We start from the raw sequence: 15,873 nt of genomic DNA, 5'->3' as shown, positions 1-15,873 counted from the left end.
GCAACTGACGATTATTAAACTTAGACTCGTGAGATAAACAATTCAATGTAGAAATTTGTATTTTTGCTAAACAAACAGATTGAACTAAAGTACATTTAAATGATGATTAAAACTTTTCATTCTAACTCACAATTTTAATGAACTTTATCCAAGTGTTGAGATAAAACTCAGTCATGAGTGTCAAATGATGTTTGTCATGTAAATGTGTTGTTTCGTTGTTTTAATACACAGGTCAAGTGTGCCTGTTGCTCGTTGTTTTGTGCTAGAAGAAACAAACGAGAAATTCGACATGGACGTAAGCGCATTAACATGCTACATATTTTATTACTACTCTACTGTTATTGTTGTGACTGATAACCATCAGACCAGTAAACATCAGATAACCTGAACATTTAATAAATAAGGCGCATCTGGTTACTGGCTACATTGCGCGTGATGTAAGTGATGAGTTTGTTTGCTCTCCAAGGTCCTGAAAGAAGAAAAAGGCAACAAACACAATTCGGCTACTGCAGGACTCTGATTTTATACACTACTGACCTAATGAAAATAGTATTGTAGTGTGTACTGCATTGTTTGAGGTAGTTTCCTAACTGTACTGAGAAAAACTTTTCCATTTTAATTCCATCTTAATCTCAAAAAATATTTCAAGAGATGCAGAATTTGCATTTTGTTATATGATAAATACAGTAGTCTTTATGACATGCATTTTTTTCTGTGTTTTATTCTCTTCATTAGATCTTACCAAAAGTCCCTGTTCCAGACCTGCAGTACACATTGAACATGTACCTGAGGTCTGTGAAACATCTCGTTTCAGAAAAGCAGTTCTGGAAAACACGAGCAACAGTGGAGACATTTGGCAAACGTGGAGGACTCGGAGAACGACTTCAAAAACAGCTGCTCGAAAGAAGAGATGCCACAGAGAACTGGGTACAAACACAAACCAGTTAGAACAGCTTTATACTACACACATCAGTAACACAAAAATCATGACAAAAATCAGACAATTTAACTTAACACCTCAGATGAGTTTCATTAATGATCAGGAAATGAGGCGTTTTCCCTTCGTTTGTCTCAGGTGTACGACTACTGGCTGGACGATATGTATTTAAGGAACAGACTTTCTCTGCCGGTGAATTCCAGTCCTGCGCTGGTTTTCCCCAGACAATCCTTCACAAACCATGAAGAATTTCTCATGTGAGTAAAGACAGAGCTCAATTCCACCTTAAAGGGGTCATTTCACAAGACTTTTTTTAAGATCTTAAATAAATCTTTGGTGTCCCCAGAGTATATATGTGATGTTTTAACTCAAAATACCCTGCAGATAATTTATTATAACATGGTAAAATTGCCACTTTGTAGGTGTGAGCAAAAATGTGTCATTTTTGGGTGTGTCCCTTTAAAATGCAAATGAGCTGATAATGCAAACCCTCATCACCATAATGGTGGTTTGATGAAATTGAAACTAAATTGTGCTGTCAATTATTTTTTTCTCTCTCTCTCTCTCTCTGCCCTAAATGTCAGTGTCGTGGTTAGATTAAGTGCAGATTAAGGGGCGGTATTATTATAATAAAATCCCCTTCTGACATTTTTTTTTTCAGCAAAAAGCTCATTTCAAATCACCAAAAAGAAGCAGCAGAAGTTTTTGTCTAAGAAAAACTTTGTAATAAAGCATTGCACATGAATTAAATGGTAATGAGGAGTGGAAATAAGCAGAGACGAGCAAAGATACAAGATATTAAGAGAGATTTCAATGGAAAGATGACGGCAGTATTCAATCTACCCGTTTTAAACAAACACGCTCATACGCACTTATTATAAAGCATTTCCTATGCTGATGAACGTTGTGTTGTGTCCGTAGGTTCGCAGCACGTCTCATTCTCAGTGTTTCTGAATACAAGACTATGGTGGACAGGTCTGTTCTTTAAATCATCAGATTACTTGCATCAGTTCAACACCGTAAACACTGTCCGTCTGTAAGCATTGTGTATGTTGTAGAAACCGTCTGTCGGCGGACATTGCTCACGACCGTCAGTCTGACACTCGGCTGTGTATGAAGCAGTATCAGCGTCTCTTCACCTCGTACAGACGCGCTGGACTCGACAAAGACACGCTGATCATTGCCGACAGCACATCTGACACTCAGCATGTTATTGTGGCCTGCAAAAATCAGGTAGATGTGGTGCTGAACTTCTCTGTCATAATATTCTGGCAAGAAGGATAAAGATTTGATTGTTCACTCTAAGAAAAGATGTGTTCATTTTTACATTTTTTTTGTTTTTATGCTTTTTTGTGTTAAAATTAAAAGTAACACAAAATGTGAGTTTCAATTCAATTGTATTTATATAGCGCTTTTCACAATACTTAATTGTTTCAAAGCAGCTTTACATTAATAGAAGCAGTAAAAGCACAGAAAAACATAATACACGACAGCATAAGCAGTCAAATTTGCTGCGGCTATGACTCGACATTATAAGCGAGCGTATTACTATTGTAACGTCTATTCAATAATAATACAAAGATGTGTGGATTCTGGGACAACGCATGTATTGTAGTTGTTTTTAACACACCAATTTAACAAGAATCCCAGCTTTATACTAAATAAAAGATAAGAGTGTCTGCGGTCACCTTCGTCTGATCCAACTAATCATCATCACAGCTGTAGCTCGAGAGCCTTCTTAAAATAAAGGCAGGTCCATTGGGGGCCATTGACAGGAGGCCGGTCTCTCTTGCCTACAGACGTCACGCTGTGCAAACAGCGTGCTGATATTGAGGTTCCTTTACCTGGAAATGATTCAGGAAGCATCTCTAACGAGGTCCGGTCTGATAACTCGATAACCCAATCAGAGATCAGAAGCCGCGGGGCGCCGCTGACACCAGAACTGTTTGTGTTTGTCCCGCTGATAATATGAACGATTGTGCACTTAACCAACAGTAGTGTAGTAACCTACTGTACCAAACAACATTATATCCACTAGAAAACCACACTACAGTAACTGCATTGTTTCTTACGTTGTGAGGAGTGTTGATCTCTTTGGAAAAAGATGAATTTACTGCTGGTAACGGCAAAATCTTCACTTTTCTCATCAGTTTAGTTCCTTTCTGTAAATGTCCCATCTTCACGTGACAGTTCTTTGTGCTGAATCTGATGAGCGAGTCCAGTCGTCTGAATGAGGCCGAGGTTCAGCCTCAGCTCCTGTGGATCTATGAACAATCGCAGATCTCTGATCTGAAGCAGCCGGCCGTGGGACTGCTGACCTCAGACGGCAGGACGGAGTGGAGCAGAGCCCGAGAGCAGCTGCTACGAGGTCAAAATCAACAGGACAAGATGATTTTAATAAAAGCTTTTTTATAAATCGGTAAAATTATTTGATAAACTGATGCAAATAAGGAACACATTCTCTGGGTGTGGTTTTAAATGTTTTTACAGTTCTTTAAAAGCTGCAATAATTCATTGATGTTTATGTTATTTAGACTTAAAGTAATGGATGAAGAATCACATTACCAATGATGCCGCAGATCTTTCCATCATCAGGTGTGTTTGAGTTCTGATTTCTGTAACGCGTGTCGTGTCAAACAGATCCTGTGAACAGAGAGTCTTTGGAGCTGATCGAGAGCTGCATGTGCATCGTCTGTCTAGATGACCCGGTGGGATTTGAACCCAGCGACGCTAACAGGGCGTCCGTGATACTGCACGGAGGGGGTCATGACAAAAATGGGGCAAACCGCTGGTACGACAAACCTCTGCAGGTAAAGCCCAAAGCAAAGTAAAGTCACAGCACTGGTGATCTTTGATTTTCTTTCATCTTCATTCAATGTTTAGAGTCAACTTAAGCTAAGCCAAGTCTGCAGGATGTGTTTCTGTGACTCAGATACTGGAGCATTGCATTGGCAGTGAAAAGGCCACACACATAACAATTCGCTTTGGATGAAATGACATGAATGTAAATATTTAAATTATAGCCAGCATCTGGCCTCTCTGATCATCTTTGCACTTCTGTATGTTTTTACATCTTTAAAGATCAATGAACATCCATCTGATAAAATCACTGCTAACGAGTCAGAAGGCTTTTTTTATTTTCTCAGTTTGTGATCGGTGCAGATGGGGTTTGTGGCATTGTTTGTGAGCACTCACCGTTTGAAGGCATCGTCCTGGTGCAATGTGCCGAATATCTCCTGAAACACATGTACGTAAACCAAACATCACAACAGTGCATGTGATCAGGTGACAAGAGACCAGGGGCTGTTTCAGAAAAAAGCTTTAGTGAAAACTCTTGAGGATATTCAATTTGACATTAGAGAAACTCTGAGATCAAGTTCGGTTGAACCTCCTTATTGAAATGAGCCCCAGGTTACACAAACACAAGATAGGTCTACGACATCCCTTACGAAAAAGAAGTTTATTCAAGTGTGCTATAAGTATACTTTTTTTAAACTTAAAATAAGAAAGTATACTTTCAGTTGACTTTTTATGTACTTCTCTGAAATGTACTTTAGGTACTTCTCAGAAATATACTTAAATTGTACTAAAGTATACTTGACGTATACTGACCGAAATGTCTAAGTATATTTGGCCTATACTTGTTTACTGACATATACTTAAGTATTAAGTAAAAATGCAACAACAAAAGCTACATCAAGAAAGCTGCAAAAAGCCATATGATTAGCCCTGGTGAAAAATAAGTATACCTTATTGTATTTCAAGTATATTTAACTTTGCAATAGTACATTACAAATATACTTAGAAAGAAATGTACCATCTTTGAATATATTGAAAGTATGCTTACAACATATTTGTTTACAATTAAACTTTTAACATATTTCAAAATAATTATAATTTAGTATATTTTCTAAAAGTATACTTTAAAAAAATATATACTTGGAGTTAAAAAGCCATATGATTAGCCCTGGTGAAAAATAAATATACTTTATTGTATTTCAACTATATTTAACTTTGCAATAGTACATTACAAATATACTTAGAAAGAAATGTACCATCTTTGAATATATTGAAAGTATGCTTACAACATATTTGTTTACAATTAAACTTTTAACATATTTCAAAATAATTATAATTTAGTATATTTTCTAAAAGTATACTTAAAAAAAATTGCAGTTCTGTGCAATTTTTAAAGTATACTAATTTGAACTTATTTTAAAGTTTATTTTAGGTATACTTTATCTGTTAAAGTTATCATTATAATGCACTGACAGCATTTTATAAAATACATTATTTAGCATCCTTTAGAAACAGTATATTTTAAGTACATTTTGAAAGTATATGTAGTGTACAAATGTATATTATGTTTATGGAGAATCTTTAGTGTTAGTAAACTAGTAGGTTATTAATTTTGTGCTGCAGGTATACTTGCAAGTATTCTTTTACTACACTGTAAAAATACTTTGCTGCCTCAAAATTCCTAGTTGAATCAACTCGGACTTACAAGTCATTTCAACTTACTGTTATTTATCTTGATTAGAGACCAGTTGTTATAACTACAGGTGAGTTGTTATAACTTATAAAATATAGTTGAGTCAACTTAATTTTTATAAGTTGTGACAACTAATCTTTGTTGACATGACTTGTAAATCTGAGTTGATTTAACAAAAAAATTTAAGGCAGCAAAGTATTTTTACAGTGTAAACTTTTAGTTAACTAGTGTACTCATACTGAAAGTGTACATGCAAGTGTTCTGTTAGTGTACTCTTAGTAAACTAGTAAGTTACTAATTGTGTGCTGCAGGTATACTTGCAAGTATTCTTTTACTATACTTTTAGTTAACTAGTATTTTACTACTCAACTTTACTTTAAGTGAACTTAACATCATACTATAAATATATATATATATTGCACTTAAAGTACAATACAATGTTCCTGTGTATTAATTTTTATACTTGACATATACCTTTTAATTGTACTTTCAATTTGAAGCTAAATCTTTCGTATGCTATCAGTGAGCTAATTAAACAAAAATAATAAATACAAAAATTATAAATATATTATTTATATATTATATACTCACTTTCAACATTTGATATGTTATCTATGTTCTATTGTGAATAAAATATAAGTTTATGAGATTTGTAAATTATTCCATCCATTTTTACTCACAATTTCTACAGTGTCCCAACTTTTTCTGATTTGAGGTTGTATATATATATATCTATATATATGGCTGAATCCCCTGAATATTTACTTTCGTTCTGGACTCCATTTCCCATAATCCCGCATACCTGGACTGATTACTCTGCCACCTGAAACTCATTGGACAGCCTATATAAACTCTCTGGAAACATTCAGTTAGTGCAAAGTCTTGATTTGTACCGGCTGTCATTGCTGTGCGGTTTGCCTGCCTGACATTGCTGTTGTTTGACCTTGCCTGTTGGAATATGAGTGTGTTTAATAAAAACCTGCAGATGGATCCTCAGTGTCAAAGTGCTTTGTTGCACAAGCAGTATACAATAAGTAACCTACTAGTTTACTAAGCGTACACTAACAGAACACTTGCATGTACACTTTCAGTATATGACTAGTAAACTACTAGTTGGCTGGAAGTATATTAGGGGAACGCTTGGAAGTATACCTGCAGCACACAATAAGTAACCTACTAGTTTACTAAGAGTACACTAACAGAACATTTGCATGTACACTTTCAGTATATGACTAATAAACTACTAGTTAACTAAAAGTATATTAAAAGAACATTTGGAAGTATACCTGCAGCACAAAATGAGTAACCTACTAGTTTACTAAGAGTAATCTAACAAACATTTGCATGTACACTTGAAGTATAAGTCTAGAAAATTACTAGTATACTCATGAGTTCACTTGCAGTACAAATGAAGAACTAATTGTGCACTAGTTGTACACTTAAAGTTGACTACTCTTACACTTATAGTACACTTAGAAGTATACTTTTATATACTAAAAGTGGGCCAATTTAGTCCCAAGCGGTATTCAAGCAGTACACTTACAAGTTTACTACTAGAACATAAATGTTAGTACACTTACTACATAAAGTATACTTAAAACTATACTCCAACATTACTTAAGTATACTTAATAAAATGAACTTGAAGTGTACTTCTTTTTCGTAAGGGATGACAAAACTCAATTATTTTCCTAGCGGTTCAGTCTACAGTACATACAGCTTGTTTGTAGATGGATGCATTACCAATATATTACCAAATATTCGAGCACCTGTTTGACTATAAAATAATTTGATCTGGCATCTCTTACCTGCAGGCACTGCAGCTCGGGTAAACCGAGCTCAGGGTGCTCTGAATGTCCTAATCCACGTAGATTATTGTGGAGATGTTCACCTCAGATTCAGGACATGTTGGCTTCAGCAGGAGATCATCTCCAGCAGTGAGACTCACCACACACACAAACACAACACACACAGACACACACACACACACACAAAATTCTTTATTTGGATTAGAAGATAAGCATATATCATGGCATAATCCAAATTTAACAAAAAAGATGTACAAAAGTAGCCAAAATCCCAGTTCATTATGCACATTAAGGGTAAAGGTGGCACCTACACCTCCATATGTAGAGGCTACCAATTACTGCTGATACAGAGCAATATTTTTGTCAGATTTTTTGCCTTATTCTTATGTAGTTCACAGATCTGCAGGCCTCTTACACACATCTTGTGCACATGGCCCAAATGTACCATGGTTGATATTTCAACCTAACCCTAACCTAACCACACACACACACACATCACAAAAACCTGAGTGCAGTCTTTAATCTATGAAAAACTACCGTTTAATATGTTTTTTAAGCTGTTTAGTTTACGGAGTCCAACTTTCTCCTAATATTTAGAAAATCAAGATAAAAACTTCCTTTATTCCACAGGTTTCCATTTAGATATTTTAGAAAAGTTGTCTTCTCTTATTTGTCCTAAACTTTGTTTTTCAATCAGCATCTATAGTGACTCCACACACAATAGGACATCTTATAGCTTTATTATAAGTAATATATTATTATAGTAAATATTAGCTCAGCAAAAAATAAAACAATTAGTGTAATTCTTAAAAAGAGCTCATTATTAACATTTAAGTGGAACATCAAATCTTAAGATTTGTTTTGTTGCCTTTGTTTTCATCCTCCCCAGACTCGTAAGGAATCTAGACCTGAAAGTTTTTCCATTTAAACTTTATGGGAAGGAGTTTATCAAACAGCAGAAGATGAGTCCTGATGCTTACATACAAGTGGCTCTTCAGCTGACCATTTACAGGTGAGCAGAATTGCTCTTCTCTGGAGCTACAAAAATCTTCAAGATTTGGCCACGTTGTGTTTTTGTTCAGATGTTACAGAAAGCTTGTGGCCACCTACGAGAGCGCTTCACTGCGACGTTTCCGCGAGGGCCGTGTGGACAACATTCGCTCGGCAACTCCCGAGGCTCTGGACTTTGCAAAGGCCATGACGGATGACACGAAATCCCCTCAGGTTTCAAACATATTTTCTCTTCGCCCTTCATGCATGACTGCATGAAATGAGCAAGCACACAACGTCTGCTCTTAAACTCACACGTTCCCATTTGCTTTAACCGTGTCTCAGATTCAGGACACAGAAAAGATGAAGACTTTACTGCAAACTGCCGTGGACGCTCAGACACGAATCACAGCTCTGGTGAGAGACGACAGACCTCGCTCCCGTTACGCATTTTGGTCCATTTACTGACCATTTGTCCGATTTCTTTGCAGGTCATTGCAGGAATGGGCACAGACAATCACTTATTGGGACTGCGTGAAATGGCCCACACTATAAAAATACAGACACCAGAGATTTTCACAGATGAAACGTATCAAATCAGTAATAACTTCATCCTGTCAACCAGTCAGGTAACAGCAGCCTGTTATATACACAATACCCATCACAAAATAAAAACCCTCACATGTTAGAATTTGAGGTTGAGGAAGTGGATACATCTATTTTACGGCTACTATCGAAAAGTACGTACGTTGACATTAATAGCTTTTGGATTGCTTGTTTGAATACATGAAGAAATCAATGTAGGAAATTGTACATTAAGCAGCTCAGACTATGATGAATGCGTATAGCAGTGCTGTATAGTAATGCCTATCAAGATTGTAAAATCTCATTGTAAATGAATGTAATATTGGCAAATGGCCAGAATAGTAAAATGAAGTGCTATGTACAGATACAGTGTGTTTGTCCCTCCAGGTTCCCACCGCAGAAGAGATGTTTTGTTGCTATGGTCCAGTGGTTCCTGATGGTTACGGTGTTTGTTATAACCCACATTCTGATCGCATACTGTTCTGCGTGTCAAGCTTCAGAGAGAGTGAACGAACCTGTTCAGATGCGTTTGTGAGGGCGCTGGATCAGGGGCTTCAGGACATGAGAGATATAATACATCCTAAACGTTCTGGTTCATATTAAAACAAGTTCATCAGCTTATAAACCAATCGAAATGTAATCTTAAACACACAGTATACATATTCCGAACATTTGGATTGCATGTGGATGTCATGCTTGACAACATTGCTGAATATATAAACTATATTATGCTAATGATAGCTGATGAGTCCTGTAGAAGTTGAATAAATCTTCACGATGACAAGAATTGATCTGATAATCCAACAATACATGTATGTGAATCTAGTTATAAGTGTAGGCCATTCAGAAAGATTGTATGCCGTTTCCAAACAAAAACTAAATGAAAGTTCAATAAGTGTGAAATGTTTTGAGGTGGTAGACTGTAAAATAATCTACCCAAGAATTCATCAGCAGTATTAGATTCTGAAGTAACTCTCTTAATGTTTTCATATATTTAACATCATCTTGTTTGTTATTTAAAATGTTAATAGTATTTATTTATGGCTACATGATTCACTGTCTATTTGACATGCCGTATGATTCGTATATTTGAGCAGAAATCATACTCTTTCTACAGTATGTCTTGTCACTGTGTTACATGTTTTGTTAATGTAATTTGAATCATTAAATGAACTGTATTTTACGATGTATTTCTAGACAATGTTATTAAAACTGTGGTGGTTGTGTGGCTGGGAGTTACATTACTTTTTACTGTCTGAAATGAATCTACCTTCACGAAAACTATGAAATACACATCTTGTTCCTCACCTCCTCGTGATCCAGTTAAACAGCAGAGGTGTCCTTCAAGGTGGCAGAGCTCAATCTTTCTCCAGGAGAAGCGAAGAAGAAACATCAATCATTATATGAAAACGTTCAAGATTAGCAAAACAACGCATCACAATACAAGAAGACAGTCTTGAAATGAAATGAAATGAAAGTCTGTCTGGTTATATTCAAAATGCTTAACACTAATTAGTTTGTTTTCTTCGAGTGAAGCGAGTGTTGAGGTTTCTACTAAAAAGAAATGTTTCTAAGAGGAAAGTTTGGTATTAGGCCGAATCATTCTGTTATCAGGGTCCTTTGATAAGAAGAGCTCATTCCTTTGCTGGCTGTACAGCATGAAGGCCTACACCTAGACGAGCCTGAGTAAAATTAATCTGATGTCAATAGACACTTTTTTCTATAATAAATGACTATAGTATAGTTAGTCAACAATGTCGTGTGATTATATGATTGACTTACGCAGCTCACATTGATCTTTATGCCTACTGCAGTGATGCAGACAATGCAGTTGCCATTGTTACATATAATATGAATATATATAAATACATAGATATTTCATTTTTATACACTGAACAAAAATATATAAACAAAACACTTTTGCCCCCATTTTTCATGAGCTGAACTCAAAGACTTTTTCTTTGTACACAAAAGGCAGATTTCCTTTTAAATCTGTGTTCACCTCACAGGTGTGTCATATCAAGATGCTGATTAGACCGCATGATTACTGCACAGGCGTGCCTTAGGCTGACCACAATAAAAGGCAAGGTTTTACTGTATTGGGGTGGGTCCGAGAACCAGTCAGTATCTGGTGTGCCTCATGTCTAATCTCCTTGGCATAGAGTTGATTAGGTTGTTTATTGTGGCCTGGGGATCTTTTTGTTTTAACAGGCAGCCTATCAAAAATCACTCTTGCAAGGTAAAATGCCATAAAGTTTAAGACGTGTGTTCGACTTCATGCGGCACCGCAAGAATTGACAGGCAGTTCAGATACACATTGAACTAACATTAAAGGGAAACTGCATTTTTTTTTTTTTTAAAAGCTAATTTTCCAGCTCTCTATAGAGTTAAACATTTGATTTTTACCATTTTGGACTCCATTCAGCCAATTTCCAGGTGTGGTGGTACCACTTTTAGCATAGCTAAGCCCAATCCATTGAATCAGATTAAACCATTAGCAATGTGTTAAAAAATGACCAGAGTTTCGATATTTTTCCTATTTAAAACTTGACTCTTCTGTAGTTACATCATGTACCCTGCTATTTAAAGTTACCAAGTGGACTATTTTCGGGCGCTGCGTAATATCTTTACGCCTGATGCAGCCATGTTACAGCAGCAAAGTCCTTAATTATTACACTTAGTACACAAGAAGAGTCAAGTTTTAAATAGAAAAAATATTGAAACTCTTTGGTTATTTTTTAGCACGATACTAATGGTCTAATCAGATTCAATGGATTGTGCTTAACTACACTAAAAGTGGTAACGCCAGAACCGGAGATTGGCTGAATAGATTCCAAAACGGTAAAAATTGATTGTTTAACTCTAGGGGAGCTGGAAAATGAGCATATTTTCAAAAAAAAAAGTGGAGTGTCCCTTAAACAGTTGTATTGGTGTTAACTAACAAAGATTAATAAAAGCTGAAAAACTATACTGCACATTGTTAATTTAAGTGAAATAATGCATTTAGTAGAGTAAATAAACACAACCTTCTTACAAAGTTACTTTTGATACTTAAAGGCAGAGTGCATGACATCTGAAAAATGCTTTGGAAAAGAGTTGGTCCGACTACCAAAACACACTGTAGCCAATCAGCAGTAAGGGGCGTGTCTACTAACCAACACCGTTGCCTGGGTTGCGTATGTGTGAGGCGGGTCTATCAAAAGAACTCCAGATTTTATTGGGTTAGGGGCGTGTTTGTTTAGGTGATTTCAAATGTCAACATTGGCTTATAGAGATCATGCACCCTGCCTTTAAGTACTTCTGTTTTACAACTTTTACTTGTAATGGAGTAATATCTGAGGTGTAGTACTGCATCAAACATTTTGCAGAAAATTTTACTGGAAGGCATTTTGTTTATGAACTTCATTTGTCGACACAAGTTTGTTTTCAGTGGAATAAAAACTGAGAAAATCTTAACTGGTGAGTTTACATTTATACATTTGGCAGAGGTTTATATTTAAATTGACTTGCAGTCCATTCGAGGTATAGAGTACCTTAGATCAGTACTGTATGCGTGTTTCCTGGGAATCAAACCCATGGCCAATGCGCTGTTAATACAATACTGTGTACCAGACTTGATCTACAGGAACACTATAGACCTATTATGTTGTTTCTGTGCACAATATAGGTTGGCTGTAAATGGTCTTTGTGTGTGTTAACCAAAGATGACAATTTCTTCATATGAACCCTTAACAATTATTCATCATAAATGTATCGATAGCAGACATGAAAAGCACTCTTATCAGGGTTAGATTTAGAAAATGAACCCATTCCTCAGAGTCACATGGATATTATTATTCAGTTTCTGACATTTTGAGAGAAAAAGTTTGCAAAGATAACCGCATTTTCTACCTCCTGTAATTTCTCATTGTTAAGATCTTTCAATTCAAGAGACGAGAAGAAGAATGGTTTATTATAAAGTGCTTCTCATAATGACCACGCAGGCATTTCTAAGGGAAATGTCAGTACCTGTCTTCCTCAAAGAGTTGCGGTACAGATCTAATTGGCCGAGGAACAGAGTTGCTTCGTCTAATGATTGTGATAACATGACAGTCTGAAGAAGGACCGAGTCATTCGAGTCAGCGAGTGTGTGGCCGTACGGTGTCCTTCTCTAACAAAAGCCGGAAAGCACAGCTGTTCATTTTTTGGTTTAAAAACGCTCAGTGAGTTTGTTGAATCATCTCCAGGGCTTATGAGATCTGTTTTAGTTTATGCAAATTTCTATATTAAAGATCTAAAGGATCAAAGTTTAGTTTCCTTCAGTGCCTTCCAGAGAACTCAGAACTCCACTCGATCAACCCAATTCAGGTGCATTTCTGAGATCACTATTCAACTATTGAGTAACTTTTAAGCATGTTACTTATATGTTTATACAGAAATACATAAATATGCAATATCATGACAAAATGACATCAACATTTAGATAAAATGATTATGCTTTTACATTTCATTCATTTTCCTTGTTAAGGAACTATAACATGGCGCTACGTTCAGATTTGACTGTGACTTTAGACGATCTGGAACGGTTAGAGTGTGGATGTGGGATACTTCCACAGAGCTACTCCCACACTTAACCTTCAATGATGGCATCATTCTGATATAATAATAATAATCATTTGTTACATTTATAGAGCGCTTTTCTGCAGCACTCAAAGCACTTTACATATGAAAGGGGGATTCTTCTCAACCACCACCAATGTGAAGCATCCACCTGGATGATGCAACGGCAGCCATATTGCGCCAGAACGCCCACCACACACCAGCTTAGTAGTGGAGAGGAGACAGATATATACAGAGATATAGCCAATTAGTATGAGTGATGATTAGTAGGCCAATGGGCAAGTTTGGCCAGGATGCCAGGGCACACCCCTACTCTTTTTCGAATTACATCCTGGGATTTTTAATAACCACAGAGAGTCAGGGCGGTGGTGGTGCTTTTTGACAGTATAGTGTCCCCATCACTATACTGTTAGGACCCACACAGACCTTGGGGTGAGCACCCCCTGCTGGTCTCACTAACACCTCTACCAGCAGCAACCTGGTTTTCCCAGGGTGTCTCCCATCCAAATACCGACCAGGCTCAACCCTACTTATGCCGAGTTCAGACTGCATGATTTTCAAAGTAGTAGGGTCAAAGATCTTTTCATACTGTGTGACTTTTGGGCGTAGCGTTCAGTCGCTGCTGTTTTCACACTGTACAATGGATCAGCGACAGGGGGTTTCACACGGCATGACTTTACCATAGGAAAAATCGCCGAAAACCTTGTCCCGTCCGCAAACTACGTCCCACAACCATACGCACATGAGAAGTGACAAGGTAACAATGCGAGGTCACGCATGCAAGACCAGAGTTCCTCAATGGTCTGGGATCATAACTCTATCCTCTATCATTGATTGTAGGTCATCGCACATGTTATTTTCAGTCAGAACACATTTCACACATCATGATTTTGAAGGTCCAGATATCTAGCGTGCCAGATATCTCACAGGTGTCAGCAACACGTCTGCAATTCTCTCAAATCGCGTGTTTGATAATTCACAGTGTGTTATTGTCACTCACATGCACAAGCACTGATTTGCCATTGATTATGGGCATATGTCTGTGATTTCTCAAAACCTGTCAGCGAGTAAAAAATAAGGTCTAAAATCGTGCAGTCTGAACTTGGCGTTAGCTTCAGTGGGCAACCAGTCTTGGGCTACAGGGTGATATGGCTGCTGGCTATGACATCATTGCAACAACTGCACAAGACAAAAAAATGTCACCAACAATATCCTTTGACCTTTAACTCAGGCATGATAAACAATTAAATAAATCAAGTGTTTTGAAGATGAAATGACATTATTGACATGCACATTAAGCACCGTTTATCATAGTAATGCATTAAATCAATGCTGAGCTACTTCAGTTCAAGGCTGTTAGAGCTAAAGGTCACTTTTCATCCAGCCTGCTTGTCTGTTGCTTTTTTGCTAAAGCGAGCGAGCAGCTTCAACTGCTGCTAAAATGTAATAATGAGTGTATTTTCAGTTTCTATTTTTTACCAGTTAGTTCTGAGGACACAATATTTGTTGCAAGTTATCACACGCATTATCCACAAATTCATAAAAACATTTGCTTCAGATGACAAACCACATGCCGACCGCCGGAGGTACGACCAGAAAATCTGATGATTTTTGGATCAATAAGCAATTAAAGTTGATTTAGTGACATTTCAGCCCCATAGGTCTGATTTATGATGACAAAGTCCAGCTCAAACAAAAGCTCCAGGCTCAAGGTTTCAGTGCTTGACGTTGTCCTGAAAGTTTTTTGGGCTAGAGAGGCATCGAGTCGCATCATTATTTACATCTTGTTCCTTCATTCCATTATTTCTTCTGAATCCAAACTATAAACAAAAGAAAAATATTTAGCAAAAATACATTTTGATATTATCAAAAATACATTTCATAATATCAAACCTTCCTTCCTCACTCTTTACTACTGTAAATGTTTGTTGTAATGTAATTTTTCTTTTATTGTAAAAATACTACACATTTTTATCATTTATTATTTTCAGAGGTGGAAAGTAAGTGTCACAGGCAGAGGCGGACCACAGGCTTTGTGTGTCACGCCCCTCCTTAAGTTCCACCTCAAGGAGGTCCCCAAAGCACCCCAATGACCAGAAACAACGAGTAAGATAAGTAAAATGGAACAATCTTTATTTAAGTTAATTAAAATCAGTTGGGAATGGGGGCGGGGAATTTAAAATAACTCTCTTTCTCTCTTCTCCTCCAGGAGACAACGGGGGTCCAGAGAGCAAAGGGGAGAGGGGGGTCCAGCCAGGTAAGTAGCCGCAGGGGAAGGACCGGACGGAGCTCCTTCGTCCCGGTCCACGTCCTGTGGCGCCCTTCGTTCCTCCTGAAGGCAGAATCAAACACAAGGTAAGTAAGGGGAAGAGAGGGGGAGGGGAAGACAGGCAACACTACCTGGACCCTCGCGGGGAAAAGGTGGATCTGATTCTATTCCCAGGGGCTTCTCCTAAGCTGACG

At 37.2% G+C, this 15,873-nt stretch overlaps 1 protein-coding gene, 1 long non-coding RNA gene and 1 pseudogene across 3 annotated transcripts; 1 reads left to right on the top strand and 2 right to left on the bottom strand.

The window, feature by feature from the left end:
* Nucleotides 1–15,873, bottom strand: part of LOC141363751 (uncharacterized) — a 118,989-nt pseudogene that overhangs the window by 98,208 nt on the left and 4,908 nt on the right.
* LOC129421495 (choline O-acetyltransferase) lies at nucleotides 232–10,037 on the top strand. 2 transcript variants are annotated; one of them, XM_055177089.2, is made up of 15 exons: nucleotides 281–295; nucleotides 467–578; nucleotides 736–927; nucleotides 1,076–1,194; nucleotides 1,859–1,912; nucleotides 1,996–2,170; nucleotides 3,128–3,305; nucleotides 3,578–3,747; nucleotides 4,084–4,184; nucleotides 7,243–7,365; nucleotides 8,126–8,248; nucleotides 8,319–8,460; nucleotides 8,572–8,643; nucleotides 8,718–8,855; nucleotides 9,199–10,036. In XM_055177089.2, exons 3-15 carry the CDS (start codon nucleotides 781–783, stop codon nucleotides 9,412–9,414), a joined length of 1,758 nt encoding a protein of 585 aa, XP_055033064.2. In that variant the 5' UTR covers nucleotides 281–295; nucleotides 467–578; nucleotides 736–780; the 3' UTR covers nucleotides 9,415–10,036. The 2 variants fall into 2 exon arrangements, with proteins under 2 accessions (XP_055033062.2, XP_055033064.2); XM_055177087.2 differs by lacking the exon at nucleotides 467–578 and having other exon boundaries at nucleotides 232–295; nucleotides 9,199–10,037.
* Nucleotides 2,389–7,377, bottom strand: LOC129421501 (uncharacterized). The gene is made up of 5 exons (XR_008637117.2): nucleotides 7,237–7,377; nucleotides 4,133–4,173; nucleotides 3,503–3,741; nucleotides 3,010–3,298; nucleotides 2,389–2,897 (listed from the first exon to the last, which is right to left on the bottom strand). It is a non-coding gene; the product is annotated as an uncharacterized lncRNA (long non-coding RNA).

This window comes from Misgurnus anguillicaudatus, chromosome 4 (genome assembly GCF_027580225.2).
Source record: "Misgurnus anguillicaudatus chromosome 4, ASM2758022v2, whole genome shotgun sequence".
In the NCBI taxonomy this organism is placed as follows: domain Eukaryota; kingdom Metazoa; phylum Chordata; class Actinopteri; order Cypriniformes; family Cobitidae; genus Misgurnus; species Misgurnus anguillicaudatus.
Note: the sequence above shows the minus strand (reverse complement) of the source record. Positions and strands in the feature narration are given on the sequence as shown.